Raw genomic sequence first — 24,872 nt, 5'->3', positions numbered from 1 at the left:
CAGTTGGCAAAAAGTTAAATTCCCTTAATATTTGCTAATCAAATGTAGAAATACATTTGCATTTATTTATTAATTATCTAAATTCTTTGGAATTGGTTTGGTTTCGCTGTCTTGTTATTTGAGTATTATTGCATGCTTTTCCGTTTGTACTTAATTTGTATTTTAAATGTAAGTCTAAACCGCCAAAGCGAAAGTGCGTAAAATTTACGCCAGGTGTCGTTTCCTTATCGGAACTTGCTGCCGCTGTTATCGGTATCGTAAATGCAACGCTGCATGCGCGCTTTTCAAAACAATCCAACAGTGTGGCTATCGGTGAGCATCGTCTCCTTCATCTTTGCACTTCCATTCATTATTTTCCTTAGTCAAGTCATTGGCTATATTGTCATTATTTGCTGCTTTACTGGCCATAAAGCTACGTGCCATATCTTCCAGCGCAGCGGAGTTACGATATTCACAGTTCAACGGTTGTTCATTTTCGTATTTAAGGGCATCGTTTGCCCTCTGTTGCTGCTGGTGTTGCTGACTTGCCTCCGCAGAGGCCTTGGCTAGATCATGCAGATTCTGCACTACCTCATCGATAATCGGTGAACCCTGGGCCAGGGCATTCGGCACCATGGACGGCAAAGCGCCCAGCCCTAAGCTCTGACGTCGCAAATCGGCAAAACGATTTGTGCTCAGATTGATTAACGCATTCATCATGACCTTGTTGCGCTGATAATCCTTGCGCAAGTGCTGACGTATCTCCGTGTGGCAATGCTCGTTGTTGGTAACTATGATCTCGCCGGTGTCCGTTGTGGTGACCCGTGCCTTGCAGTTGAATTTACGCGACAAATTGCATTGCCAGTACTTTTTATCCTTGCGCACGTACTGTATGCCGAATGTGTGGCCATCATGGACCAACAAAGGTTTGCCGCGCTGACTCAGCATAAACTCGAGCTTGCCTTGAAACCAGTGTTCGCCGGGTGCGACTATAATATACACAAGATTGGCACAATTGAGCGAATGTGTATGTGTGTGTGTGGGTGTTGATATTGGTATTGGTGTGTGGTGTCTAGCTAATAAATATAGTATATGAGTGTTATGTTTGATGTGTTGGACATTCACAGATGATCCCCATTATTGATTGTCTCATGCAGAACCCATGAGGTAACAACTTACCTGCCGAGGAAAAGAGAACCCAACATCGATTGCAATTCATATGTTTCATTTGCATTTCACAATACTTAAACCTACATGTAATTATGTAAGTAGTACTTTACATACATATATCATATATATAAATACATAAGAACAAAAATCAAATCAATGTCAATCAAGTAGTATTGAATTTCATCTAAAAACACTAACTAATCGGCTCCTGCCGCAATAAATAAATCCATCTTATTAACTAAGCGAAGCCCTTTTAGATGTTCTCGATCTTAAAATTGTGACCGCTGCCAGGTGATATCGTTATGGAGTCAATCACATGCGCCGTGCTCGCCGCACTCTCCGCAGATCCATCTGCGGTTGCATTGATGTCCACATGCTGCTGCTGCTGCTGCTCCGCATCCACATGGCTGCTGGTTGACTGTGGCTGTTGCTGTGGCGGCGGAGGACTCTTCATGCCCAGCGGGGATTCAGTGGTATGCATGGAGTGGCTGCTTCTGTTCGACTGCGGACTCTGTTGCATGTGGGCAGGCGAAAGTGGCAACATCACCGATCCAGCACCCAGTTCCAGATGATGCTGTGAATGTGGCGAGTGTTGCTGTTGATGCTGCTGCTGCTGCTGGTGATGATGTGGATGCGGATGTGGATGCGATTGCATCGGCAAATGCATAAGATTGGGATTGTGCATTATGTTCTGTATGACGCTGTTGCTCCCAGGCGGTGGCGGCGGCGGATTACTTCCCATGCCATGCTGCTCCATGCTGCTGTGCGGCGTGTGATGCTGCACCAGCAGATTGGGCAGCGACTGCGTCAGATGATGATGGTGATGATGATGCGAGCTTGAGCCCGAATGACCTCCATGACCTCCAGGCAACGCTGGCGATGTCGGCGTCTGGTTGGCAAATAGATTAGCACCTAGTCGGGAGCTTGAACTGTTTCCCGCTGACGCATGACTTATTTCCACGCCGGGTGGTGATATAATATGACTACCATCAGAGACGCTGTAGCTTGGCTGGCCAGGATTGGGATTTGGTGTGACAGTCGTTGATGAGCTGCTGCTCTGCGTGGTACTGCAAGCACTGGAGCCGCCGCCGGAGCTGCCGCCCCGCATATGGGGCAAGTGATTGTGTACGCCGGTGGCGGATATAATCCTGCCCAGATGGGTGATGCATCTAGCCCGGCACATGCTGATGCGATAGGATTTGCACAGCCAGTAGGTCTTCATGCCCTGCTGCGTGGCGACGGTGTTGTTGCGATTGAAAACGCAATTGCCATGGAGCAGCGAGGTGGTGGACAGCATTACCATGTTGCTGCCATCTGAACGATCCAGAAAGCAGCGTCCGCAACAAATATACGTACAATTATGGAACATTAGTGGTCAAATCTTGGGGGTGGGGGTGGAGGTGGGGTCAAAGGGTGGTGTAACCGATAATGCTCAACATTTAACGGATGTTATATACAAGGAATTGAAGAAGACTCGTTAAGGATTGCGTGGCGGGTCGAGTGGAGGCGGATCGCTAAAGCATATCCAGGCAATAAGCTATTTACTAACTATTGTGGTTAATCCAGAGATGGAAACCACCAGTTTCTAATTAAATATAGTGTTCCAAATTTATAAGAGTATTAAATGTTATTCAGTTGGATGATGATCCCGGTTTCCATCCCTGTTTTAAGCCCATGTTAACACTCAAGGTTAGTAACAGGTGGGACATGGGGGATTAATGATAAGTGCGGTAAGTGATAAGAATGAAAACCCAAGAACCTAGATTTTAAATTGAAAATCATAATCGAGATGGTGACATGCAACACACATAGATGTGGTATACGATTATTGTGCAAGTGCGTCACCTACTTGACGGAATGTCCATGTGATTGGCAAAGTTCTTGGTGTAGTCACTGGGCATATAGAGTTCATTGGGATATTCGGTGGCAGGACCAACATTGACGCCAAGGCTGTTGCCGCCATTGTTGCCACCACCTGGCCCAAGGCCGGACACGTTGTTGGAGCTGCTCGGTCCGCTGCTGTTGCCCGCCTTGTAGAAGTTATTGTAGTCCAGATTGAAGGCCGGCCCGAAAGGATTACGCAGCGAGCCAACAGCTGTCGAGGAGGATGCACTGCTACTGCCACTTCCAATTGCTCCGCCAGCGCCATGATGATTGTCACCCTCTCGCTTCAGGCTGCCCAGATCGTAGCGTGATTCCACCATCGAGATGTGCGGTATTGGTGGCAGAAAGAACTCCTCCGAGTTGAGGGCATTCTCCATGCTGGCCGTGTCTGCATTATCGCCACTCTCACTGCATCCGGCGCCGGAATGTTCCGTCAAAGATCGACGCAGCTGTTTGCGTGAATAAATGGACAGAGAATCGCTGTTGAATTCCGCGGGAGCTGAGCGCTTGCTCTGGGCAAAAAGATGACTGGGATCGCTGGTTGAACCACGACAACCACTCGGCGAAGCTGTCGGAGTGCGTGAGTTGCTCTGCGTGCTATTCTTGGAGTCATTATGATCCGCTTCTGCTTTGCTGTTGTTGCTATTGTTATTGCTGTTGGTGCTGTTGTTGTTGTTGTTGTGACTACTGTTGCTGCTGTTGTTGGGCTCATCACCAGCGGCATTTGTCAGTTGACTAGCGGACTTCTCCGAGCCACTGGAGCCGGGTGAGGCATTTGAATTGGTCGCCAGACCCTTGATCTGCAGCAGTTGTCCAATCTTCATAAACGATTGCAGCTCCGTGTGCTTCACATTCACCACACCCTGATACATGAACTCCAGCAACTCGCACATGATGTTGAAGCTTACATCTTTGAGTATGACTGAAAGGTAAAGGGGAAAATAAGCATGAATTGGGCGGGGAAATAGGACAGAAGTTCCAAATTGTAATTTTTCTTATTTCATTATTTTAATATTTATTAAATTGTATTATCTTGTGAGTATAAAAATGTGTATGTGTATGTGTGTGTGTGTGTGTAAGTTTGCGACGAAAACATTCTAATGAAAGGAGGTCACATTCATAGTGGAGATGTTATCATCAAATACTAAATCAATACATAAAAACAGCTATGATAAGAAATCTGAAAAACTTAAATATAAACTCAACAACAGTCGCACAGCAGCAATAATTATTAAATAAGTAGCATGTCATATCATCAGCAGCAGCAACTGTTGCTGCCTTTCGACACGGCCTATGAAACTGTCCGGGTGCTACTGTGCTGCACAGTGGTACACATAGTTTTAAGCTGAGCCTCTTATAAAATGGGTCAAAGAGACTCTTTCATTGAGGTACTAATAAAGATCTCTTGTAATCATCAAAAAAGATATAGTAATAAGATGTAATTGAAATATTACTCGAAAAAAATATAATATTTGTTCTACTGTGGCGGACATCTCAGCATCAACATCTAGTTAAAAAACAATATTATCGCTTGTTCTCAATAACAAATTTGTATATATATATATATAAAACTCGATCGACTGCTCGTTTGTTGCTTAATCTGACCGTGCGACGCTGACATCTCTCCCGACATCGACATAGTCGTATTCCCTATCTGTTAGTCGTATCTGTGCGTCGCCATGTCCGTGTTTTGCATTAGCAAAGATCAAAATCCGAGTGTTATATGTGCCTTTTGTAACCGTCATCGATCTAAAAACTCAAATCTCATGTGCTTGACTGATGATCCCGATATTGTTACGGATAGGATCGTAATGCAACAAATTATTGTGAAACTATTTGTATTAAACATACATTAAAATATACTCGATCTTTGAATGATCTGTTATCAGCGATAAATATTAACTTTCAGCTCGAATCTATAATCTACACAATACTCGAGTACAAATACTCGAATACTTTGTATATTTGTCTTGATAGAGACGTGTCATGGATAGAAGATAGGACAAACTGAGGCACAAAGAGATCCATAGACAGACTGAATGATCGAATATTCCACTGTATCTGTGTATGCTAGAACGAAGCTGTAGATAAACTTTGTCAAAAGTTCACGGAAAACGTGATAAATACGCTAACGCCGTGCCGTGCCCTGCCCTGTTGATAAGGAAGAACATCCAAACCAACCGAATTCGGGGCATCTTGTTGGATGGCGATCAACGATCAACGATTCTCAATTGTTGTTGTCTGGCTGAATTGGACTGGGGACTGGGTTGGCTGGCTGTTTGCTTAAAAATATCACTTATTTATATGCCAGAATGATTTCTGTTTCTGTTTTTATGCCTGAACCCCGCTGATCTTTACTGATATCGCGCAGCTCAGCTATAGATCTTGAACTCGGCGCCATTTCGTGTAATCAGCTCAGCACGTTGCAGGACAGCTACGATACACATATATATGTATATATTGATACCTATTTCATATATACGAAAGATTTCAGTTCTATTGTACGAACTACTTTGTTTGACGACACCCATCAGGAACAAGTCTACGCCCACTTGAGACACAACAGCCAATAAGATTGCAGTCGAATCAATTTTTATTTTATGATTATGATAAATGTTTATCGAATCAGAAAGCCAATAGCAATAGTTCTCTTTTTGTTTCTGTTTCTCTTCTATATTTTTTTTTGTCGTCGTCTAACCTGGAGTGGAATGGGCTGTCGCATTTCGACAATGTCGACACACAAACATTAACAAATAAATGTTATCTATAAACGCCATATTAGTCAAGTCGAGTATTCGATGTATTAGTACGAGTAGCGAATCTTTACAACAACCTGATAAAACATAGCGAGGAGGAGTTCTACAATCGACCATTTGCAATATGATATAAATCACGTACACCGTTTAGGATAAATTCTATTAGATATTCTACCATCTGAGAAACTATCTGTCTTTACAGGGAAAAAATATTATTTTTGATACTTTTTTACTTTTCTACGAAAAGATATATAAACTACAACGTGTTCTGAGTATCGTATAATTATCAATGGATTTAAAACTCCAAAATTTTTAATAAAGTTGGGTTTGACACGGTCAAGAATAAGTTTTCGGAAAGAGCCTTGGTTCAAAATGACTTTCATTTGATTTTTCAAGTTTATAAAATTACATCCATATATTTTGTAACTGTTGGAGAACAAGCAAGGACAAGTGTGCGATGATTCAAAGAATTCAAAAATTAACCAATCAAATACTTTCTATTTCTAAAGGTCGGGCTTTTGGGGTATTAAATTTTACAGAGATAATAATAAAGAAATATGTGCATATATATGTTTTTATATTTCAATAAATATATTTAAATAAATTTTCATTACTTGATGGCAAGTCTGATCAAACAAATCTAAATTTCATTCTATACAAATAGTGAAGTACAAACTAACATATCTAAACAATTAGAATAAACATATAGGTATTTTTAATAAAGTCTCATCATATTTGCTCAGCTTTATCAATTAAATATTTTTAGACAGATCATATCCGTTCCAAAAAAACACAATTTATAGCACGTGATAAGGTGAAAATAGTTAACAATGTTTAGGGGCCATTCAAGTTTCTGTATATCTTGGCTTAGTTATATCAGGGTGTTTGGGTATTAGCCAAGGAATTAACCGAACCGATAAGTAAATCTATTGCTACTGCTATTTGACTCATAAATTTATATTTGTCAACGCAAATGCCCAATAAAAACCGATGAAATTTCACATGCCCAATGTCAAAGTCTGATATTATATGATACGCTTATAAAATGTGCTCCCGGTATAATACGTAAGCAACGATTAATGGCACCTGTGAGACAAGGGCGTTGCTTGTTAGGGGTAAATATTAAAAGGAGTTGGAGATATAATACTTTAAAAGTATTGTAAAAAAAGCTAAGTTAAGTGTGTTGTGGATGCTTCTAAAAGTTACTACTAAATATTCTGAATGTTTCTACATCAATAATAAATGAACCTTAATTTGCAACCCCCTTTGGAAGGGTAAAGCTTCCTGGATACGCCACCTCTGGTAATTCTGGCTATTAGAGCATGCAGAACTATAAAAATAACATTGAGTTTGATATTTACGACAAGTTCAGCGATCGATATTATATTATCTTCATTTATTGTTGGAAATATCAGCAAAAGGCACAGTTCGATCGGATCGCTGGAGCACTTGAGAAGGAAGCTATGGCTATACCTAGTCGCTAATTGTATTTCAGGGGTATTAAGTGCCATTATGGCTCTGAGACCAAGTCTGAATGGGAGTGTGCGTGCGGGTGTGTGTATGTATGTATGTTATCTGACCATTTGGTCATAAGTTGAAAATCTTATTTTACGATTTCAAATGATACCCAGAAAAGCAGAGTACTAGGCACTAAACACAAAGCTGATAAACACTCAAGCTGCCATTTATGCCAATAATAAAACTTAAACGGAATCGAAACGAATCAAATCGGAGCGAATACGGTATCGAATGGGCATAGATAATAAGTATTCGTATTTGAGGATTAGCGTAGACAACAAAATGGCGTAGACACATGTATTAGAAGTGGTTACCGCCTGTTGTTGGCCAGGGAGTATTCTTTAAGTATTTTGTATATATCGATCGCGACACGGTAACGACAATGACAACAACAGCAACAACAACAGTGGTAATATCAACACCAATTCATATCGCTCCGGCAACAACAGCAACCTCAGAGTGTCCCCTAATCAATATCTCGGTAAAAAAAAAAAAAAATAAAATATAAAGGTGTTCGAGTGCTGTGTGGACAGAAGTGCCGTTAGACCCCGGGGACCCAGTTGCTGCTCAGTTGGGCAATAAATGATTGTTGAACGCGATAAAAAGATAAAATGTTTGACTCTAGTTGTTGTTGTACAAGTAGTTGTTGCTGCTGTTTTAAGTGTAACACGCCGCAGCAGCAACAATAATAGCAACAATAACAATGGTAACAACAGCAGCAACCAAATGATTTGGCTTGTTAGCACCTTAAGTCAGTTGTTGTATTATGACTTGGTTTATTTATAATTATTTTACCCCAAAGCATTATTTATAGCGTATATTAATATTCTTTATCTTTGGAAATAATGCTTGTGGTTCTATTCCCTTCTTGTTGTTATTATTATGATTGTTGTTGTTGTTGTTGTTGTTGTTGTTGTTGTTGTTGTTAGGTAGCACATTTCTGCTGCTACTTGAAAGATAAAACATTGTTGTTTATTGCCGCTTGATCTGATAAAGCCACCGTGCAGCAGACGTGTACAACAAGCTAACCAACCAGCCTAGTCGTGGTAGGCCAACTAGTGAGCAAGTCTGTCAGTCAGTCAGTTAGACTGTTAGTCAGCCAGGCGATATCATATCCATGTACTATAACAATTCCAGAGTCCATGCACAATTGTCGTATGTAGGTTGATTTGAGTTAAGCATTTGTTATACATTTGATGAGGTCAGCAACGCACCCAACATGGAACTTGGAGTTGGAGTGGAGCATCGTTATCAAGGGGAACACACACCGGCTGCAGACACATACATACATATGTGTGTGTGTGTGTGTGTTGCAGCTAAAGTGTGCTATGGAAATGGAGTTGCATCTAGAGACAACGTGGCGACGACAGCTCCAATACTCAATGCAACAGGATTATCAGTCGTTGCAGCTAATTCTGTTTGATTTTTGATTTATGATAAGGCGAAATTGTTTTATTTGCCTTTTGGGAGTAAGCATTGACGGAGCCAAGACTGGGCAAAACTGGGATGGTGGTAGTATCCCCGCTTGATAACTGTTAAATGTGACAACGAATTTATTATAAAGTTGATTTATATCGAACGGTGCCCCCGCCTGGCATCTGACAACTGACGGCCGTGCTTAGATAAACTGACAGGTGGACAGCGTGCGTATCAGTGATAAAATTTCACTCTGCCACTTGCAATACAAATATACGAGTATATTCACGAGTACAACCAATCAGTGTTGCCAAAATTAAAAGGGCCCAAATTGTTAAATAAAAAAGAAATACTAGCTAGACTTAGCTCAAATACTATCATATCTGATTGGAAAAATTCTAAGTTTTTTTACAAAAACAAAAATGCAGTTTGTAGGCTCGTAACTAAAAACAGTATGGTTTTTCTTTAATATTTTTAAGTCAATGTTAGCAACAACAATTTTCATCTGCATATGAATTTAAAATTTGATTTTGTTTTTAAATAATTATAATAATACACATGTTTAATTACACATGCAGCACATTTCACTTGTATCCATATCTGTAAATTTAAAAAATTTCCGATCTATTACAAAATCCGTATCTTATGAAATACATTTCATAAATTGGTCTTATCGAGCTGCACTTGGTTAAAATCTAGTTCAGCATCTGTATACTTTTGTGGTAAGCTCGTCATTCTATATTTTAAATTCCCTGTTCAGCATTTTCTCAATGGATTTCAGCGTAACACTTTTTTTTCTTTTTTAAAAACTTCGCTCAATATAATATTCCAACAACAAATATACTCTTTTTAAAAATATATTTATTTTCAGAAATATTCAATTTATCTGCTAGTTTTTAATATCTTGCAATTTTTAAAATTTGATAGTTTCAAAATATCTATTTCTAGCTACAAAATAGTTAAAATAGCAACACTACAACCAACGACTGTCGCACAGTTTGGCGGGCTAATAGAAACTGTCGTGTGAACATTTTGGGTAAACAACAGTGAGTGTTAAACAAATCGTATCATCACATAGAAAACTTGTGAAAGGAACGTGGCAGTATTCTTGAGACTTGTATAACAGTGAAATAGGAGCTACTTACTAATGGGATGCTGGCAGGGATTGGTTGTGAATATCTCTTGAAAGTACGGACTGCATATAGCCAAGACGATTTTGTGGGCCTGCAACAGTTTGCCATCACATGCCAGCGTGACATCCACCAGATCGCCTCGATCGTACAAGTTTTGAAATCCACTGGCAATATTGTCCTGGAAGTTCTTCCAGCAAAGCTTAAACTCATCATCCATTTCGACGGTTTTTTCGTTGTCTTTACCAGTTGGCGGCGTATTACAGCCAGCCAGCAAATGAAGTTGTTGAATTCTTTTTGTTTTGTAGCCCCGGCTGCCACGCGAAACTAAATTGTAAATGTTTATTTAATATATTGTGAATTCTTGAACGGGAGCGAGTCCGAATCTGTGATTTATTGCCGTTTTTAATGATTCTTGTTTATTTGCTTTTGGCCGTGATTTCTCGTCTCGTTCACTTTGCGGCTGACATTCACAACTGATGCCACAGAATGTCAGGTAGAACATAAACACAAAAAATATGCAAAAGCACGCTCACGAGCGCCAAACGCCGTCGCTCTCAGTTGTCTGTCTGTTCCGACTCGAAATCAATTTAGTATTTAATATTAGCAGATGCTGCAAACGATTTATTTCTGTCCACGTTCACGCGCACAAACACGAACCGTCTGCGTCCACAGCCACATTGACTTTGATTTCGGTTTTAATTAACACTTTTTGATTTAAAACATTTTTATCAGAAAAGCGTGAAATGGCAGCGGACGCTGTTTACGTTTCGGTTCGCTCCCAATTTTTGTGAGAATGAAAGAGCGAGAGAGGTAGAGAGAGCCAAATCATGCGCACTAACAAATCAGCTGATTAAGAGTCAGTGCTGTGTAACGAAGCTAAACAGCATATTGGCGGGCCGCTTAATTTTTTTTCGCTTATTGGGGATTTTTTATAATTACTTTTTACATCAGTTGATTAAATAATCATTATTTGCCATTTATATTTTTTACTCTTTATTTGTCGTAAGTGGTAGTGAACAAAATATATATGTGTCTTGGTTGACCAAGTAGTGTATGAGGCATTCGATAGTATTAATCGATATTCGATATGCTGTGGTGGTTTCAAATTCAGTCGTGGGCGTTAAGCACAACAGGGCCACCCAATGCTTTCTGATAAGAGCTTATCTTAATTGGTAAAATTCACAGCCAGAGTTGGGTCGCTGTCGACTTGGCTTATGCTCTGAAACCGTAGAGCAAACCAAAATATCTAACCAGTCAATGCGACCGTCCCTGTAGATAACTGCCGTACCCGTGCCGTAAATAACCCACTTTACATTTTAAAACAAAAACAAAAGCCCCTTATCAATAAACTGTGAATCGTTTGCACTTCGGGTAAACGTACACATTCATACATACTTATTAAGATACCATGGCCGATTGGTCACCGGTTTGATTTCTTTAACTCAGTTCTTTAAATTCTTTCCACTGTACGGGAACGAACTATCCTCTATAATCTCTCAATTACTATGGGTTGTTGTTGTAGTAAGAGTTTATATATATAAATCCATGTTTAAAAAGCTTTAAATAAATAATTGTGTGCCTAATTGATTTATTATAGGTACGAGCAAGTCTGTAGATTTGCCATCTGTGCCGCCAGCGGCAGGTAAGCAACGAAAGACAACATTACCAGAATTCCCTGGAGTAACCACCAGCCAACCTGTCACAAATTCCGGCATTTCTGCTTTCGGAGGTGGTGCTACCAACATAGCACTTGAAGACGACTAACAACGCTGATCAAACAAATCAAACATCTAAAAAGGAAGGAAATCTGTATATTTAATACAATGTTGCAAAATGTGTAATTCAAAGTGAATATACACGTACACAATATTAAAGTATTAAAGTAAATTTAGGCAATAAGTGTTTAATGTTGAACAAAATGACGCTGTATTAAAATTAACATTTAAAAAAGAAGCACTTGTTGAGATTATTATTTTTTTTGGGGATTCTAAATGTATTATCAGCTATAAATCGACTGCTGATATGAAATCAAAATCGATAAAAAGCGCCAACAAGCGAACACAACAGTTGCACGATAGCGACATAGCTATAATAGTAACTTTAAAATACTGGTAGTAGTAGCCGGTATGAGTTTATCACAATATTCTGTCTGGCAACGTTCAAATAAACGGTAACCTTTTTACTGCTAGGTGGCAACGTTCGAACGACACAACACGTGCATGCCGCTCGTGGAATAAGTTTAAAATTATTAAAATTTTGCCTTATTGTTTATGATAACAATATAAAAAGCACACAAAGATGGCAATACAATCGAATAGGCGGAAGAGAAAACACGAAGCCGAAGAGCAACAGGATGATGCTGAAATTGCGGTGCCCAAGAAAGTGGCCAAGGAGTCTCACACGCCAAAGAAGAAAACAAAAAAGGCAAAAGCAAATGCCGGCTTACAAGAGGAAACAAATGAACATGTGGATACGGAGCAGCTAGATGGGATCGAGGACAGTTCTACGCCCTTGAACGAGGAGACTCAAGTTGAATCTGTGTCGTCAACGAAAAAGCGAAAGCCACGACATCAACCTAAAGAAAGTACACAGGATGGCAAAACAAACGACGCGGACATCAGTCCAGACTCGGGCATTGAGCCTGAGGAGAAACCACAACGGTTTCCCAATGATTTTAAAATGATGCATTTTCGTAGCAAACTGCTTGGCAATAACTTCATAACAGGTAAATGTATACGCAAGTTAATTTAATGAAAATCAACTTAATCTGTGATTTCAATTCATTATAGAGTTGCGCCATTTTCTGTACATGTGTCAAACAAGGCCCAAGATTGTGGCCAAGTATATAGAGAAACGCGGTAAGCCGCTGGAGTTGGCAGAAGCCTTTAACAGAATTGACAAGAGTAATATTCTACATGTCGGTTACCTGTGCGAGGCTTTGCAAAGGATTATCATGGAGATTCTTACGAATCAAAAAAGCCACATGGAGTCAGCTGCACATGCTGGTCGTTATTTCTTGAAAGCGCACGGATCTTTGCTGGATCAATTGTTGCAGTCAGCACAGCCGAGTCATCGAAGGAATGCCCTTAAACTGCTGACGGCAATTGTATGTGTGGATCCGCAGTTGGGACGCCAAGTGCTCAGCTCTTATGACATACTGTCGAATGTGCGAACCATGGAGGAAATGCTATCGCATTCTAAGAACGACTACAAGAATGATGAGACCGTCCGTAAGGCATATATACACTTTATACTTGCCTTTTTGGTTGATGGCAATACGCTTCTCATTCGCAACATTTTGGATCGCGCTCATTTGATTCGAGTGCTGGCCAAGGGTCTAATCTACGATGACCATGTAACTGTCTGCGTGGTGGTCAACACACTGCGCCAATATGTGCTCGAGAATGCCAACATCTTGAAGACCAAGAAGGTGCATGTCTTTGATCTAGAATGCTGTAAGCACTTCAGCCGTCTCTACGACTGGGAAGGACCCCAAGGCCTGGCCAACAAGTACAGCGGACGCAACGATATCGTGGATAAGAACTACGAGCCGGAGAATCGTGAAGCAGTCGCTGCAGCCGTTCATCAGCTTCTCCTAATGCTGCTGACTTCTCGGAAGCACGGCATCAGCTTCGATGCCATGACCAACTATCGTCAGAAGCACAACAAACTGCAGGGCAAGCTGATGGGATCCCTTTTTCGTCCCTTTGACGACGATCGGAAAATTGATCTAATATTGAAAACGCTACAAGCTTGTCCCGATCTGGGAAGGCATTCGGCGAGGAATTTTTCAAATTATGTGAATCCGATGCGCTTGTCAGCAACAGATTTACCCAAGGGCATTGATATGCTATCACAGGTGATTGCGGCTGTTCCGCCGAGTTCCCTGTCCGTCGCCATGGACAAAATGACGCTCACCGACTTCAGCTTTTGGATTAAGGAGTTGTGTCTGCCTGTCGAGGCGTTGCTCTTCATTGTGCGCAGGAGCTTGCTGAAGAGCGATAATTTTACTGTGCGTCTTGCCGTTAACCGCTTGCTTCTGTCAATGATGACGCAGTACAGCAACTATGTGAATGCCGTTGCCCATCGGGAGCAGTCAAAGCGAGCTGGAAACTCCTTGCGTCGGTTCAAGTTTGATCTGCTGAATCATTTACTGGTCAACTTTCCACCGATTGAGAGTATACTGTATTCCTTGTATAGAAGTATTCAGGATCGATTGCAGCCGGATGTCAATGTGCTGGAGCATTTAGCGGTCACCCTGGATCTGGTATTAATGATGTGCAAAGAGAATCGCGCATTTGTCAACAAGACAAGTCAAATTCTTGACTATTTGGATGTTCTGCGTCCATTGTATGAGACAAACTTTGATGAGCCTTTAGATCCAGATAATCCCAATGTACTGGACAAGGTGCAAAAGATCAAACTAGAACTGAAGTCGATTAAGACGATACTGCTGCTGTTCCCGCGCTCATTGCATCCCCAGGAGAACCTCTTCGAGAAAGTGCTGCGTTCCTTCATTAAGGCCTACATGCTGGACGATGTGGAGGTCAAGACAGAAGCTGGAGAGCTGTTGCATTCCTTGTTCCACAACACTGGCATGTTTGACTCGTCTAGCTTTGAGATTGACATCTGGTTGGAGGCGTTGATTGGTTTTGATGCAGAGACCGTGGATAATGTGACCAGCATACTACTGACCATACTCTCTCTTGATCTGTCGGAGGTAAAACAGTTGCCTGTTCTGAATGCAGCTGAGACGGCGACAAATGTAGAAAATCTTCGCAAGCTGTTTGCACAAATTGAGCAGGGACAGACGGTGCAGGGTTATGTGGAGACTCTGACGCTGAGTAAAATGATGCCCCTGTTGTTGCAAGGTGTAACAATCGAGCCTCCCTATGATGCCTATGTGGAGCTGGTCTGTGTGCTGCTTTATCAATACCACACCAAGCCTGAGCAGGTGCAGCAATTGTACGGTTCGCAGCTGGAACAGCACAATGGCTACATGCAGAACTGGCAGCTGTCTAAGCCAAGTCAACTCCCTGCTGCCATCGCTCAGCATTGGCCGCAGTTGAACGTACTGCAGCAAACGATCTTGGAGCAACCGACGCAAACTTTTGAACAGATATTCAAGGCATCTCCCGAAGACACCGAACACTTTGAACTGCAGCTGGAGGACAACAAATCAATGAAATTGCATGTTAGTCTACGCAATCCACGTCGCAACATGATCTACGCCCACAATATGCTCTTCCTCATGTCGCAGTTGGTGGAAAGTAAACAACTGAATGCCCAGCAATCCCAACTGATTGCTGATTCCTTGATAAAGCTACTGCAAATCGCCAGCCAACTGGATGGCAATCAGACTATAGTCGAGCTTCCCAGCGATGAGAAGCAACAGGAGCAGGAGACGCACACGGAGCGATTGTTGCACTACATTTATGGCATGCGACTGAGTCAGTTGAGGGCGACGCAGTTGCTCAGCGAGACAAGTGACACCCAGCTGCATTATGTGACCTTCTTGAGGCGCCTCACCGATCATTGCCGCACATTGCCCAAGTTTGCCAGCTACACGTCCTTCTACAGGCTGCAGCTGGTGATTGCCTTGGAGATCGCCTTGGCCGGCTCTGGCTCCGGTTCCGCAGCGGGTGATAGTGTGGAGCAACCTGCTCAGCTGCTGGAGTGTGTCGCCCTCGTGGATACCTTTGAGTTGAATGCCACAGAATGCGCCCAAATGCTGCAACTGTTGACGAGCAAGTTGCAGGCTGGCGATTATTTCATGAGTGGCAACAAGACGAACCATTACTATGAGCTCATGTTGCGTCTATTGCGACGTCTGGCTCAACTGGAGGAGCCCGTGGATTGCAGTCAGTCGATGTTGCAACTGCAGAGATACTATAAAGATTTCTGCGACATTGCATTAACTGAGCAACTGGAACAGTTGGAGACGGCCATGCAGCAGTTCCTAAGCAGCCAACATCACCATCTGTCCACATGCGATGCAGAGTTTTTTGCCTGCTTCTTTTCCACCTCCAACCGAAAGCTGAGCAAGTCGGCTGTTAATCTTGCCTGTCTGTTGCTTCAGCGGAACGGAAAGTTGGCGCAGAGCTTCGCGAAGCTGTTGCCGGAGCATCTGGAGCAGAAGGAATTGATCTATCCGCTGCTGGATGTGGCCTTTAGCAGTGGCTATCAACTGGAGCAGTCGCTGCTCCAACGCTGCTATCAGACCTACAAGAATGGCATTTTAAAGAGCATCGAGAAGCCACTGAAAGCTGCTGTCATCTACAGGGATCATGCCGGGGCAAGTGCGGCTCTCATTGCTCACTGCATGCCCAAGTCGGAGTGCTTGGATTACTGCCAGAAGCAGCTTAAGTTCGATGCCGTGGAGATCTTCCAGATGCGCGTTCTCTGCGAGATTTACGAACAAGCCTTTGCCGCCAGCAAGGATGAGAAGCAACAGGCCAACATATTCGTCAGCTATGTGAATCTGAATGTCCAAATGTTGGCGCTGGACTTGAAGAAGCAGAGCGTCCAACTTGACAGGTTGGAACAGCTGGCATTCAACTGCTACAACTGGTGGCAGATGCACTCTCTGCAGGATCAGTTGGATTGGAGTCGGTTGTTGAAAGCGCCTCACTGGCTGAATTATTGTCGCAGTTGTCTGAAGCAAGCCATGCACGTGGCGGAGGAGCAGCATCAGACACCGGAGCAGGATCACATCAATGGATTGCTGCTCAAGCTGTTGGCCTATCTTTGCGATCGCCTCTACGAGGATTACACCGAGGAACAGCAGGAGCCTGAAGATGCAGCTCTGCTCTATGAGATGGTCTGCACCCACTCCTGTTGCTATGATCATCTGCTGGGCGAACCCAGAGCCGTGAAAACACATTTGCTGCAGCTGCTGGAAACGTTGGCACGCAAAGCACCATCGGCATTGCACTCCGCCCACATCCCCGTCATTCTGGGCGCCTATCACGCCAAGCTGTCGCCAGCTGATCGTTATGCTTTGGCTCTGCTGGAGCACTATGAACGCTACGATGTGGGTCTGGCACAGTATCGTCCCTTCATCTGGGGAGAGAGCGCTGTGGCACATTATGCCCTCCGTGCCGCCGACGAAGATGAGCGTGCCAAGTTGCAGCAGCAGGAGACGAATGTGGCCCAGGTGTTGGCGCTGATTGTGCGTCCGGGCTGCCAATATACCATTGAGAACTTTCCCATCTGGCGTACTCTGCACGCCAGCAAGCAGCTGCCCGAGCTGCAGTTTGTCAATCCTATCAAGAAATCCCAGCACTTTGGCGACAATTCCCTAGAGCAGCGCATAGAGGAAGGAGTCTCGGAGTTTGCCCAGGACATTCGTAGGTTGTGCCCCAAACGGGAGGAGCTCTATGAGCAGTGCTATGATCCGGCTTTTATGCTGCCACTAATGATGCACTGCTTCGCACCGGAGTCTGTGGTGCGTGCTCAGTGGCCAGTTCAAAATGGACTGCTCGCCTTGAGCTTCTGTGCATTGTCCTCGCTAGATAAGGATATGCGACTGGCTGCCGCATGTTGTCAGCAACGCTATCGCACCCATTTCGAGCTGTCAAAGTTCTACGAGAAACCTCTGTGGACACAGGCGTATGACAACATCCAGGGAGGATTGAGTGAGCTGAGAAATACATGGCTGGCACAACGACGCACTCACGGCGGCACTCCCCGAGTTCCATTGATTCCAGCTCTTTTCATTGCGAACAGTTTCAATCTGAGCACAGATCCCACGCATCTGCTGTACAAGCGTCTGATGATGTATCTGCAGCTGAAGCAGAGCTTCAACTTCCAGACAATACCCGAATTCAATGTGTTCTTCTACTCGCAGGAGCCAGAGCATCAACAGTATCGGGAATTCATTGTGCAGTTGCTCAGCAATGGCATCAAATGCAGTGCGGATCTCTTTCTGCTCGTGTCCACGAACACCTTCAAGGTGCTGCTCGGTTTCTATTCCTCCAATCTGGCCAATCTGGATACCAATTTGCTGCTGCTCTCAGTGCTGTCCACCTGCGTGAAGATTCCCGGTGCTGTCAAGATAATGCTGGAGCATGTTGGCATCCTCTCCTGGTTGATAGGCGTCATTCGGGATACGCAGTTCCATCAATTCGACATCATCGAGGGTATCATTAGCATTGTCAACAATCTATTCTATGCTGTGGCCGCCAGCCAATCCGAGCTATCAGACTATGCCCATGTCCAGCTGCGTCTTCAGCGTCTGGTCATACATCTGCTGCCACTGATATCACCACGCGTCTCGATTCCTGGTCTCGCCCGTCTGCTTAATGTGATGCAGAAGACGGCAACCAGCAGTGGCCAATACCTGGCACTGTCTGCCCAACAGCTTGATCTTTTGCTCGACTGCGTCGCTCGGCATTGGCCCGATCAAATCGCTAGTGTTCGTTATTTGCGCACCTTCGGCGGCACATACGCCTGCCCCCGATCCGAGTACTGCGACTGGCTGGCCAAGGAACAAAAGCTGGATATGCACTCCGTCCTCGCCCTCTCCAGCCTGCGGGAGTATGTAACTGGCTGGTGGCAAGCTCACAATGTAAATGCAAAGGTGGAGAAAATGGAAGTGGCAACAACATCTTAGTGGGGTATTCTATAGTTTAATCTAACAATTGTTTTAACTATATAGAAAATAAGTGTTCATAATATACTATAATTTGCATTGAATGTGTTGCGTTTCATTTTGTTAACATTATTGGGCTCAATCTGTAAGATATATTTATCTAAGAATTTTGTAAACAATTTAAAATTGAATGGAATAAAAGAACCAAAAATGCAAACCAATAAAAACATTCGATGTCAACATTTCGGATTAATCTTTTAATATAGTAATCTAATCTTGTAAATAATAATAATCATGATTTCAAAAATGGTTTAAGGAACTGTTATTTTATTGTTGTTCCTATTTTATAGTATCCTGAACCCTAAGCAAAATATTAAATCATTTAAATTAAAGTGCAAAGTCAGAAATCGAAAATATTTTATTAAAAGTAATTCGATATTTTATTAAATAAAATTGTTTCGGGATTTCTAATGACTGCTTTTCTATCTCTAGTTTTCTAATTATGATTACCTATACCTAGTTTTGTGCTGCAAATTTTTAAATTTTGGTATTATTAATTTTAATTGTCATAATTCTTTTAGGGTATCATATAGTATGTGTACTGGAGACAAGACTTAAACTATTGTGTGGATATAATATTGCGCATTTGCCTTATAGCTGTGACCAGACGCGGCTCACATCCACTGCTCAAGCTTAGATATTGCTCGGGTGCAGCCTTAAGTAGAATTAGAATCTGTGATAGCTGCAAGTTAATGGTTAGACCGAGTTCCTCCAGCACATTCGATAAGTACTCAATGTCCACGCTAAGCTGAGTGGCAGAGGAGGCAGGTAATGACTTGACCTGCAGTATCTGAGCCTGATACAGAACACAGCATTGCTCCACGACCAGGGAGAGGAGAACGTCAGCACAGGGAATTGCCTGAGTGTATTTGATGTTGCAAAGTTCCAGCGCCTGCTTGAGAAGCGCCGAAGGGGATAACAGCAGAGGCTCCAGATGTTGCGGCAGAGTGAGCAGATACTGGCCAATCTGTGTGATGCTCTCCTGAGGCGCAAAACTAAAGGCGGGCATGTTAATTCCTGCTGAGGTATGCGCCTCCACGGGCGGACGAATGTGCGCCAGATGCACCTCAATGGGCTGCAGCAATATATTCAACGTAATGTCGTGCGTCTCGGCCAGGTATGTCTTCAATGTGGCGTAGATCTGTGGAAAGATGCCCAGACTGTCGGCACTGGTGGCTGTCGAAGCCTCTGCCCGCTTTGTCTGATAATCAGAGATGTTAGCGAGCAGCTGGGTGTGTGCCGAGCGCTCACAGGTTTGATAGATGCTAATGGCATTGCCAGTCGAGGTCTTTTGCAGTCGGTTTGACAACGTGACCATTCGGGTATGCAATATCTGCTCGAATTGATGGAGCTGCAACTGAAAGTCCGCTAGGCACTGCAATTGCGACATGGTGTATTGCAGCAGAGACCAGTTTTCGCTTCGAGCTGCTCCCGATCCTGCGCTGTTGCTGCTGCCGAGGCTGAGGCTAAGCTGGCGTTGTGTGCGATTGAAATTCTCCAGCTGTCGCTTAAAAATGCCATTAAGCACCGTGATGAGCTTGCAAAGGGCCAGATCGTTAGTTATGGAGGCACAGCGTGCACATGCCTGCTGAAGCCATTCATACAGTTTGCGTGTGCTGTCCTCCAGATGATGAACTGCATCACTTGGTGTGGCCTGATTTGACAGCAAGCGGTCAACTTGGGTTGAAAGCTGTGTTTCCTCTAGGCGTGGATATTGATTAATAAACTTGTGGAAATACTCAAAGATAGCTTCACCCAGTTGGCGTTGCAAGTCTGACGGTAATACAATATGTGACTGCTCGAGCATGGAGTTGAGATGAAGCACAAAGCTTTGATTCGCCTGAGCATATTGTCCCAACAGTTCCAGACGCTCGTTCGATGTCTTCAGCAGCTGCAGTATATGAGCATCCCGTGTTGGTTGCAGTGCCGGCAACAGCTCGGCAAGCACCAGAAATGGTTGGGATTGAGCCACGTCCGATGATTCGTCCCCAAACAATTGAACGCACCATTTCAACTGGCGCTGACAGTGATCCAACAGCTGGTCATAGAAGAGTGTTAAGAAATGTTGATGCTGCGTCTGTTGGGAGTCAGAGACTTGTAGTTCCAGTGTTTGCTTCCACTGCTGCTGAAGAACGTTCTTCTGAACGGCACGATAGTATTGATGCAGTTGAGGCAATCGCTGAATGCTGCTAAAGATTTCCACATGCTTTTGTGATTGTTCCAAATTGGACTCAGCAAAACACTGCACCAAGCTAGGTGAAGCCATGGCTTCTAGTCGGTTCTTAAAATCCTCCACCTGGGTTTGACGTTCAGCATGTCCAGGCAGCTGTTCCTGTGCCTGCAGTGATTTCTGCAGCGCCGTCAGCTTATCGCACACTCCCTGCATTAAATAATGAAAATTTAATAAAAATAAAAGCTAACAATAGATGTCTTCGTCACCTTTAGATCATTGCGTTCGAAGCAATCCTCCAGTTCAGCCAGTAAGTTACCCCAACCATCAGACTCCTGCAATGATTCCTTGGCCGCCTGTAGTTTGCTCTGCAACGTGTTGAGGCGCTCCAAAGTGGCCATACAGTCACCCGTCTCCTCCTGCACAGCGGCAACTTCTTGACGCATTGCGCTCATTTTTTGCTGCAGCATTGCAACATCGCATTGCAGCGTTGCTGCTTCCTTGGCAATACGCGGCATACTGGCCACAACCTGCTGGCTAGAATCCTCGACAGCATAGTTCACTTGCTGAACATACAACTGCAACTTGGCCACGTAGCTTTGTATGAACGATGTGGCAGTTGCACTATCCTTTTTACCATTTTCACTCGTGTATTTCTTGTAGTTTGCATTTATCCAATCCGAGGCACTGAAGACTGGCTCCGACAGCGCCGAAATATCCATTATTAAGGATGCGTTAAATAAAAATAATCAAGTGTTTTCAATATTAATTAACAGCGCACTCTGTGGATAAAACATATGTTTTTGGACAGTGTTGGGAATCGATTAAGACATACGGCTGCAAAAACATCGATGGAAATAAATTTTATTAATGTCACTACTATCGATGTCTTACAGCGCTTTCGAAACACTTTGCAACACACACCCTCAAGCAATTATTTCGATATTTGTAAATAAATTAAATCATAAGCTAAAATTTCACAAATAGAGAATTATTAACAAGTAGTTGGGGATATATGAGTGGTAAGTAATATCTATTTAATTCTGCTGCCAAATTTAAAATGAGCTGAGAGCATCTTAGTCGCTATTAACTCTCACATAAATACATATGTATATATACATGCATATGTACATATGCATTTGTGTTTATGACGAGTGTATTTATTACTTTGTTTGAAACTCACCGATTTGCTGAGAAATTAATGCCAATGATTGTTTTTAGTTTGTAAAACATGTCAGTTTGCAAAGCCGATCCCTGGCAAGTGAAAAACGATAGCACTAAAATACAAGAGAACGGAAACATTGAAGTGATTGAAAAATTTGAGGATAATTTCAACCCCAATAAATCTGAGACGCATATATCGGAGGAAATCGACGGCGACAACAAAACTGAAAGTAATGTTACTGGCTCAACACAAATTGAACCATTGCCAGACTCGGCAAACTACTTGCAATCGCTAGGTAAAATAAATTAATGGTTGAATATTAAATGTACAAACTAAGACATTCGTTTTTGCAGAGCGCAAACTGCAAAGAGTGCAGAAAGGTGCCAAATTGTTGGATTCGCTGCAGGAGAAGAAACAGGATTGTATGCGAAATCTGTTAGCATCGGACGGTTTGCCAGCAACAACACTTGAGCAGCTGCTTGAGCTTGATACGCCCATTGAGAGCGGTCGGTTGCATCGTCATCTACTGCCCGTGCAGGCGGTGACGGTGGGTGAAACTCTGCACATAGTGAAACACGACGCTCTCGAAGAGCAGATTGAAGAAGAGCAGCAGCAGCAGCAGAAGGAGCAACAGCAAGAGAAGATAGGGGAAAGTAATTAAATCATAATGGATTCAACGTTTGGCAATGTATTTCTCTTTCTCACTGACTTGGCATGGAAGAGTCGTCTGACCATACCAGTGCTAGTCACTACAGCCTTTCTGGTCATGGACATACGACTGCAGATTGAGATAAATATACAAACTGGTCAAGTGGTAAGTGAAACTTATTCAACAATATCCAGATCCAAATATTTATATTGAACTTATTTTTTACACAGAATGCTAGTGATCTTGAAGATTCCGACGATGACGGCTATGATGAACACTTGGCCGCACACGGAGCACACGGAGTGGATGAGGAGAGCGATGCCTATTCCGATGAACTCGAGGAATATAATAGCGAGTACACCAATGGAGATGGCAACAGCAGCGAGGCATCACGCTTTAGCTTGGGAATCTATGACGACTTAGGCTCCGAGTACGACGTCGAGAATGATCCCGAAGATTTCGACGACTACTATGTGCACGGGGAACATTACTAGCCAAACGTCGAGTATAAATTTTAAGAGTAAAATGTAATTGTAGATGGAAAATTTACTTATTATTTAGTTTGAATGCTCTCGTATATATATAATCGTATATAATAATCGCAATTTTACTTATGTACATATATATTTCATTCAAGACAAACATTTTTATTGTCGGTTACATGTACAATTTGATCAATTCATCGCTTACAGCCGATGGCGTCAGAATCCCCAGATCTGTAAAGAGTAGCGTTATATATGCAGGGGGTGTGTAGTCAACCAGAGGATGCACCTTTGACACGTCATTTAAATGCTTGCGCGAGTACTAATAAAATGCACTGTGTTAATTAATATTCATTGAATGTCGTCATATTCTTACCTTATACTCGTTTGGAAGATCTCGTTGATTTAACGGATACAAGCGAGAAAATTTAAAGCTCTCGGAGAGCACATAGAAAGGTTTCTTCATCTCGCGTGCACACAGTCCCATTGTGTATGAGCCGATGCGATTGATAATGCCACCGCTCTCCACGACTGCTTCAGCGCCCACCATAACAAAGTCTACGGATTCCATAACATAGCCGGTGGCAGAGTCCAATATCAGCGTACAATCAATACCTGCCGCCTGTAGATCCTGCACCATCTCCTCCCTAAAGACAATTTTAGTATTAAGCAATGAGTTACTTGCGTGCTGGACATGTGCTTACCCAGAGTTGCCGACACCGCCTTGGGTGACAAATACGTGAAATGACTTCTTGTTTTTCGATGCCGCAATCAGTGCATTGAGGACAACGCGGGAACGCGAATGTGTAAGGATGCGACAGCCATCGCTGATAAAACGTTGTGCCTGCTGGGAAATAACCTGACGCGAATTGAGCAGTTTGGTAAGAAAGATTTTGCCTCGATTCAACATAATTTGGCGACACTCTTCCATATGCTTGTCGTCCAAACTAAGCGTTATAAAACGACAAAATAGTTCTCCTGCAGATACGATGGCAGCAATGGAAAGATCCGTGTTCCTCATGGCAGCTACAGCTTCCCGCATTGTGGTATGCAAAATATGTATGGTGCCAACTGAAAGGCAATAATGTGAATTTAAAAGAGTTTATTTCTCTCTTAGAATATCTCACATTGTTTCTTTTCCAATATCATCAGCAGGGTTTTGATGGCCGCAATGCCAGAAGATAAGTCTTTATCATCGTCGAGCAGCTGTAGAAAGTACTTGACTACATCTAAAAGAGTGGATTTTAGTCAAAAGTCAGTGAAACAAATATTTAATAAAGTATTAACATACCAAATTCTTCCTCAGATTTTTTAAGTTGTGGCATTTTAAATGTCGATGTGAACCTGTGGCCCCTCGTTGCTGTTAACAACAATTGTAGGAACAGCTGATTGCAGTGTTGCCATTTTAGCAATTTTATTGCTAGATTTAGCACTTTTTCAATTGTAAAAGCTAGAAAAGTTGTTGAACTGCTATTAGCTAGAAATCTATTAATTTTTATAAATGATTTAGCTACTGCCATTTTTTTCTTTTTATTGCTCGATTTTGAAATTTTATAATTACACTAGCTGGAAAATTTAATGAAATGCTATAATAAAACGATTGTATAATGGAAGAACTATTTCGACAGCACAAAGTTTTGGGTCTTTTTAGTGTACAAAAATGTCGGATTTCAGATACAAGAGCTCGAAATATTTGAATATATTGTCGAGGACGTCATCGACATTGTAAAAATATAATTGCTGTTGAAATAAAATAATTAAAATTTTTTTTACGATTTTATCTGTTCAAAAAATTATGCATTTTTTATAGGATTATTATTATTTTTTTTTCAACACTGACTGTTTGATCATTTTAAAGTAAGAGTTTTTAAATTTTTCTAGACTTTTTGCTTAAATT

At 42.6% G+C, this 24,872-nt stretch overlaps 6 protein-coding genes across 8 annotated transcripts; 3 read left to right on the top strand and 3 right to left on the bottom strand.

The window, feature by feature from the left end:
* Positions 1-125: 125 nt before the first annotated feature.
* On the bottom strand, positions 126-10,623 carry LOC117792984 (broad-complex core protein isoforms 1/2/3/4/5). 2 transcript variants are annotated; one of them, XM_034633342.1, is made up of 3 exons: positions 9,869-10,579; positions 2,999-3,955; positions 126-968 (listed from the first exon to the last, which is right to left on the bottom strand). In XM_034633342.1, the coding sequence occupies exons 1-3, from the start codon at positions 10,071-10,073 to the stop codon at positions 307-309; spliced, it is 1,824 nt and encodes a 607-aa protein (XP_034489233.1). In that variant the 5' UTR covers positions 10,074-10,579; the 3' UTR covers positions 126-306. The 2 variants fall into 2 exon arrangements, with proteins under 2 accessions (XP_034489233.1, XP_034489232.1); XM_034633341.1 differs by lacking the exon at positions 126-968 and adding an exon at positions 1,188-2,463 and having other exon boundaries at positions 9,869-10,623.
* A 1,390-nt stretch (positions 10,624-12,013) lies between these two features.
* On the top strand, positions 12,014-18,553 carry LOC117789995. Its single transcript, XM_034629221.1, has 2 exons — positions 12,014-12,581; positions 12,646-18,553. The coding sequence occupies exons 1-2, from the start codon at positions 12,155-12,157 to the stop codon at positions 18,468-18,470; spliced, it is 6,252 nt and encodes a 2,083-aa protein (XP_034485112.1). The 5' UTR covers positions 12,014-12,154; the 3' UTR covers positions 18,471-18,553.
* A 283-nt stretch (positions 18,554-18,836) lies between these two features.
* Positions 18,837-21,496, bottom strand: LOC117789996 (conserved oligomeric Golgi complex subunit 7). Its single transcript, XM_034629222.1, has 2 exons — positions 20,949-21,496; positions 18,837-20,889 (listed from the first exon to the last, which is right to left on the bottom strand). Exons 1-2 carry the CDS (start codon positions 21,399-21,401, stop codon positions 19,069-19,071), a joined length of 2,274 nt encoding a protein of 757 aa, XP_034485113.1. The 5' UTR covers positions 21,402-21,496; the 3' UTR covers positions 18,837-19,068.
* Positions 21,497-21,561: 65 nt separating this feature from the next.
* LOC117790470 lies at positions 21,562-22,533 on the top strand. 2 transcript variants are annotated; one of them, XM_034629925.1, is made up of 3 exons: positions 21,562-21,701; positions 21,901-22,139; positions 22,198-22,533. In XM_034629925.1, the coding sequence occupies exons 2-3, from the start codon at positions 21,911-21,913 to the stop codon at positions 22,503-22,505; spliced, it is 537 nt and encodes a 178-aa protein (XP_034485816.1). In that variant the 5' UTR covers positions 21,562-21,701; positions 21,901-21,910; the 3' UTR covers positions 22,506-22,533. The 2 variants fall into 2 exon arrangements, with proteins under 2 accessions (XP_034485816.1, XP_034485817.1); XM_034629926.1 differs by lacking the exon at positions 21,562-21,701 and having other exon boundaries at positions 21,813-22,139.
* LOC117790472 lies at positions 22,489-23,329 on the top strand. Its single transcript, XM_034629927.1, has 2 exons — positions 22,489-22,658; positions 22,724-23,329. Exons 1-2 carry the CDS (start codon positions 22,512-22,514, stop codon positions 22,985-22,987), a joined length of 411 nt encoding a protein of 136 aa, XP_034485818.1. The 5' UTR covers positions 22,489-22,511; the 3' UTR covers positions 22,988-23,329.
* On the bottom strand, positions 23,118-24,380 carry LOC117790469 (translation initiation factor eIF-2B subunit alpha). The gene is made up of 5 exons (XM_034629924.1): positions 24,267-24,380; positions 24,103-24,204; positions 23,680-24,046; positions 23,352-23,622; positions 23,118-23,297 (listed from the first exon to the last, which is right to left on the bottom strand). Exons 1-5 carry the CDS (start codon positions 24,298-24,300, stop codon positions 23,151-23,153), a joined length of 921 nt encoding a protein of 306 aa, XP_034485815.1. The 5' UTR covers positions 24,301-24,380; the 3' UTR covers positions 23,118-23,150.
* Positions 24,381-24,872: the final 492 nt, after the last annotated feature.

This window comes from Drosophila innubila, assembly GCF_004354385.1.
Source record: "Drosophila innubila isolate TH190305 chromosome 3R unlocalized genomic scaffold, UK_Dinn_1.0 2_E_3R, whole genome shotgun sequence".
NCBI lineage: Eukaryota > Metazoa > Arthropoda > Insecta > Diptera > Drosophilidae > Drosophila > Drosophila innubila.
The sequence above is the reverse complement of the archived record's forward strand: the minus strand, read 5'-3'. Positions and strand labels throughout refer to the sequence as shown.

What these genes read in the sequence shown, in the direction of transcription:
- LOC117790472 (XM_034629927.1), top strand. Translation starts at nt 22,512, where the DNA reads ATGGATTCAACGTTTGGCAATGTATTTCTCTTTCTCACTGACTTGGCA. An exon ending in ATATACAAACTGGTCAAGTG is followed by an intron (nt 22,659 to 22,723) that starts GTAAGTGAAACT and finishes TTTTTTACACAG; the next exon opens with AATGCTAGTGATCTTGAAGA.
- LOC117789996 (XM_034629222.1), bottom strand. Translation starts at nt 21,401, where the DNA reads ATGGATATTTCGGCGCTGTCGGAGCCAGTCTTCAGTGCCTCGGATTGG. An exon ending in TCGAACGCAATGATCTAAAG is followed by an intron (nt 20,890 to 20,948) that starts GTGACGAAGACA and finishes TATTTAATGCAG; the next exon opens with GGAGTGTGCGATAAGCTGAC.
- LOC117789995 (XM_034629221.1), top strand. Translation starts at nt 12,155, where the DNA reads ATGGCAATACAATCGAATAGGCGGAAGAGAAAACACGAAGCCGAAGAG. An exon ending in TGGCAATAACTTCATAACAG is followed by an intron (nt 12,582 to 12,645) that starts GTAAATGTATAC and finishes AATTCATTATAG; the next exon opens with AGTTGCGCCATTTTCTGTAC.
- LOC117792984 (XM_034633341.1), bottom strand. Translation starts at nt 10,073, where the DNA reads ATGGATGATGAGTTTAAGCTTTGCTGGAAGAACTTCCAGGACAATATT. An exon ending in TCCCTGCCAGCATCCCATTA is followed by an intron (nt 3,956 to 9,868) that starts GTAAGTAGCTCC and finishes TTTACCTTTCAG; the next exon opens with TCATACTCAAAGATGTAAGC. An exon ending in TCACATGGACATTCCGTCAA is followed by an intron (nt 2,464 to 2,998) that starts GTAGGTGACGCA and finishes TGGATCGTTCAG; the next exon opens with ATGGCAGCAACATGGTAATG.
- LOC117790470 (XM_034629925.1), top strand. Translation starts at nt 21,911, where the DNA reads ATGTCAGTTTGCAAAGCCGATCCCTGGCAAGTGAAAAACGATAGCACT. An exon ending in AAACTACTTGCAATCGCTAG is followed by an intron (nt 22,140 to 22,197) that starts GTAAAATAAATT and finishes TCGTTTTTGCAG; the next exon opens with AGCGCAAACTGCAAAGAGTG.
- LOC117790469 (XM_034629924.1), bottom strand. Translation starts at nt 24,300, where the DNA reads ATGCCACAACTTAAAAAATCTGAGGAAGAATTTG. An exon ending in GGCGGTGTCGGCAACTCTGG is followed by an intron (nt 23,623 to 23,679) that starts GTAAGCACATGT and finishes AATTGTCTTTAG; the next exon opens with GGAGGAGATGGTGCAGGATC. An exon ending in ATCTTCCAAACGAGTATAAG is followed by an intron (nt 23,298 to 23,351) that starts GTAAGAATATGA and finishes GCATTTTATTAG; the next exon opens with TACTCGCGCAAGCATTTAAA.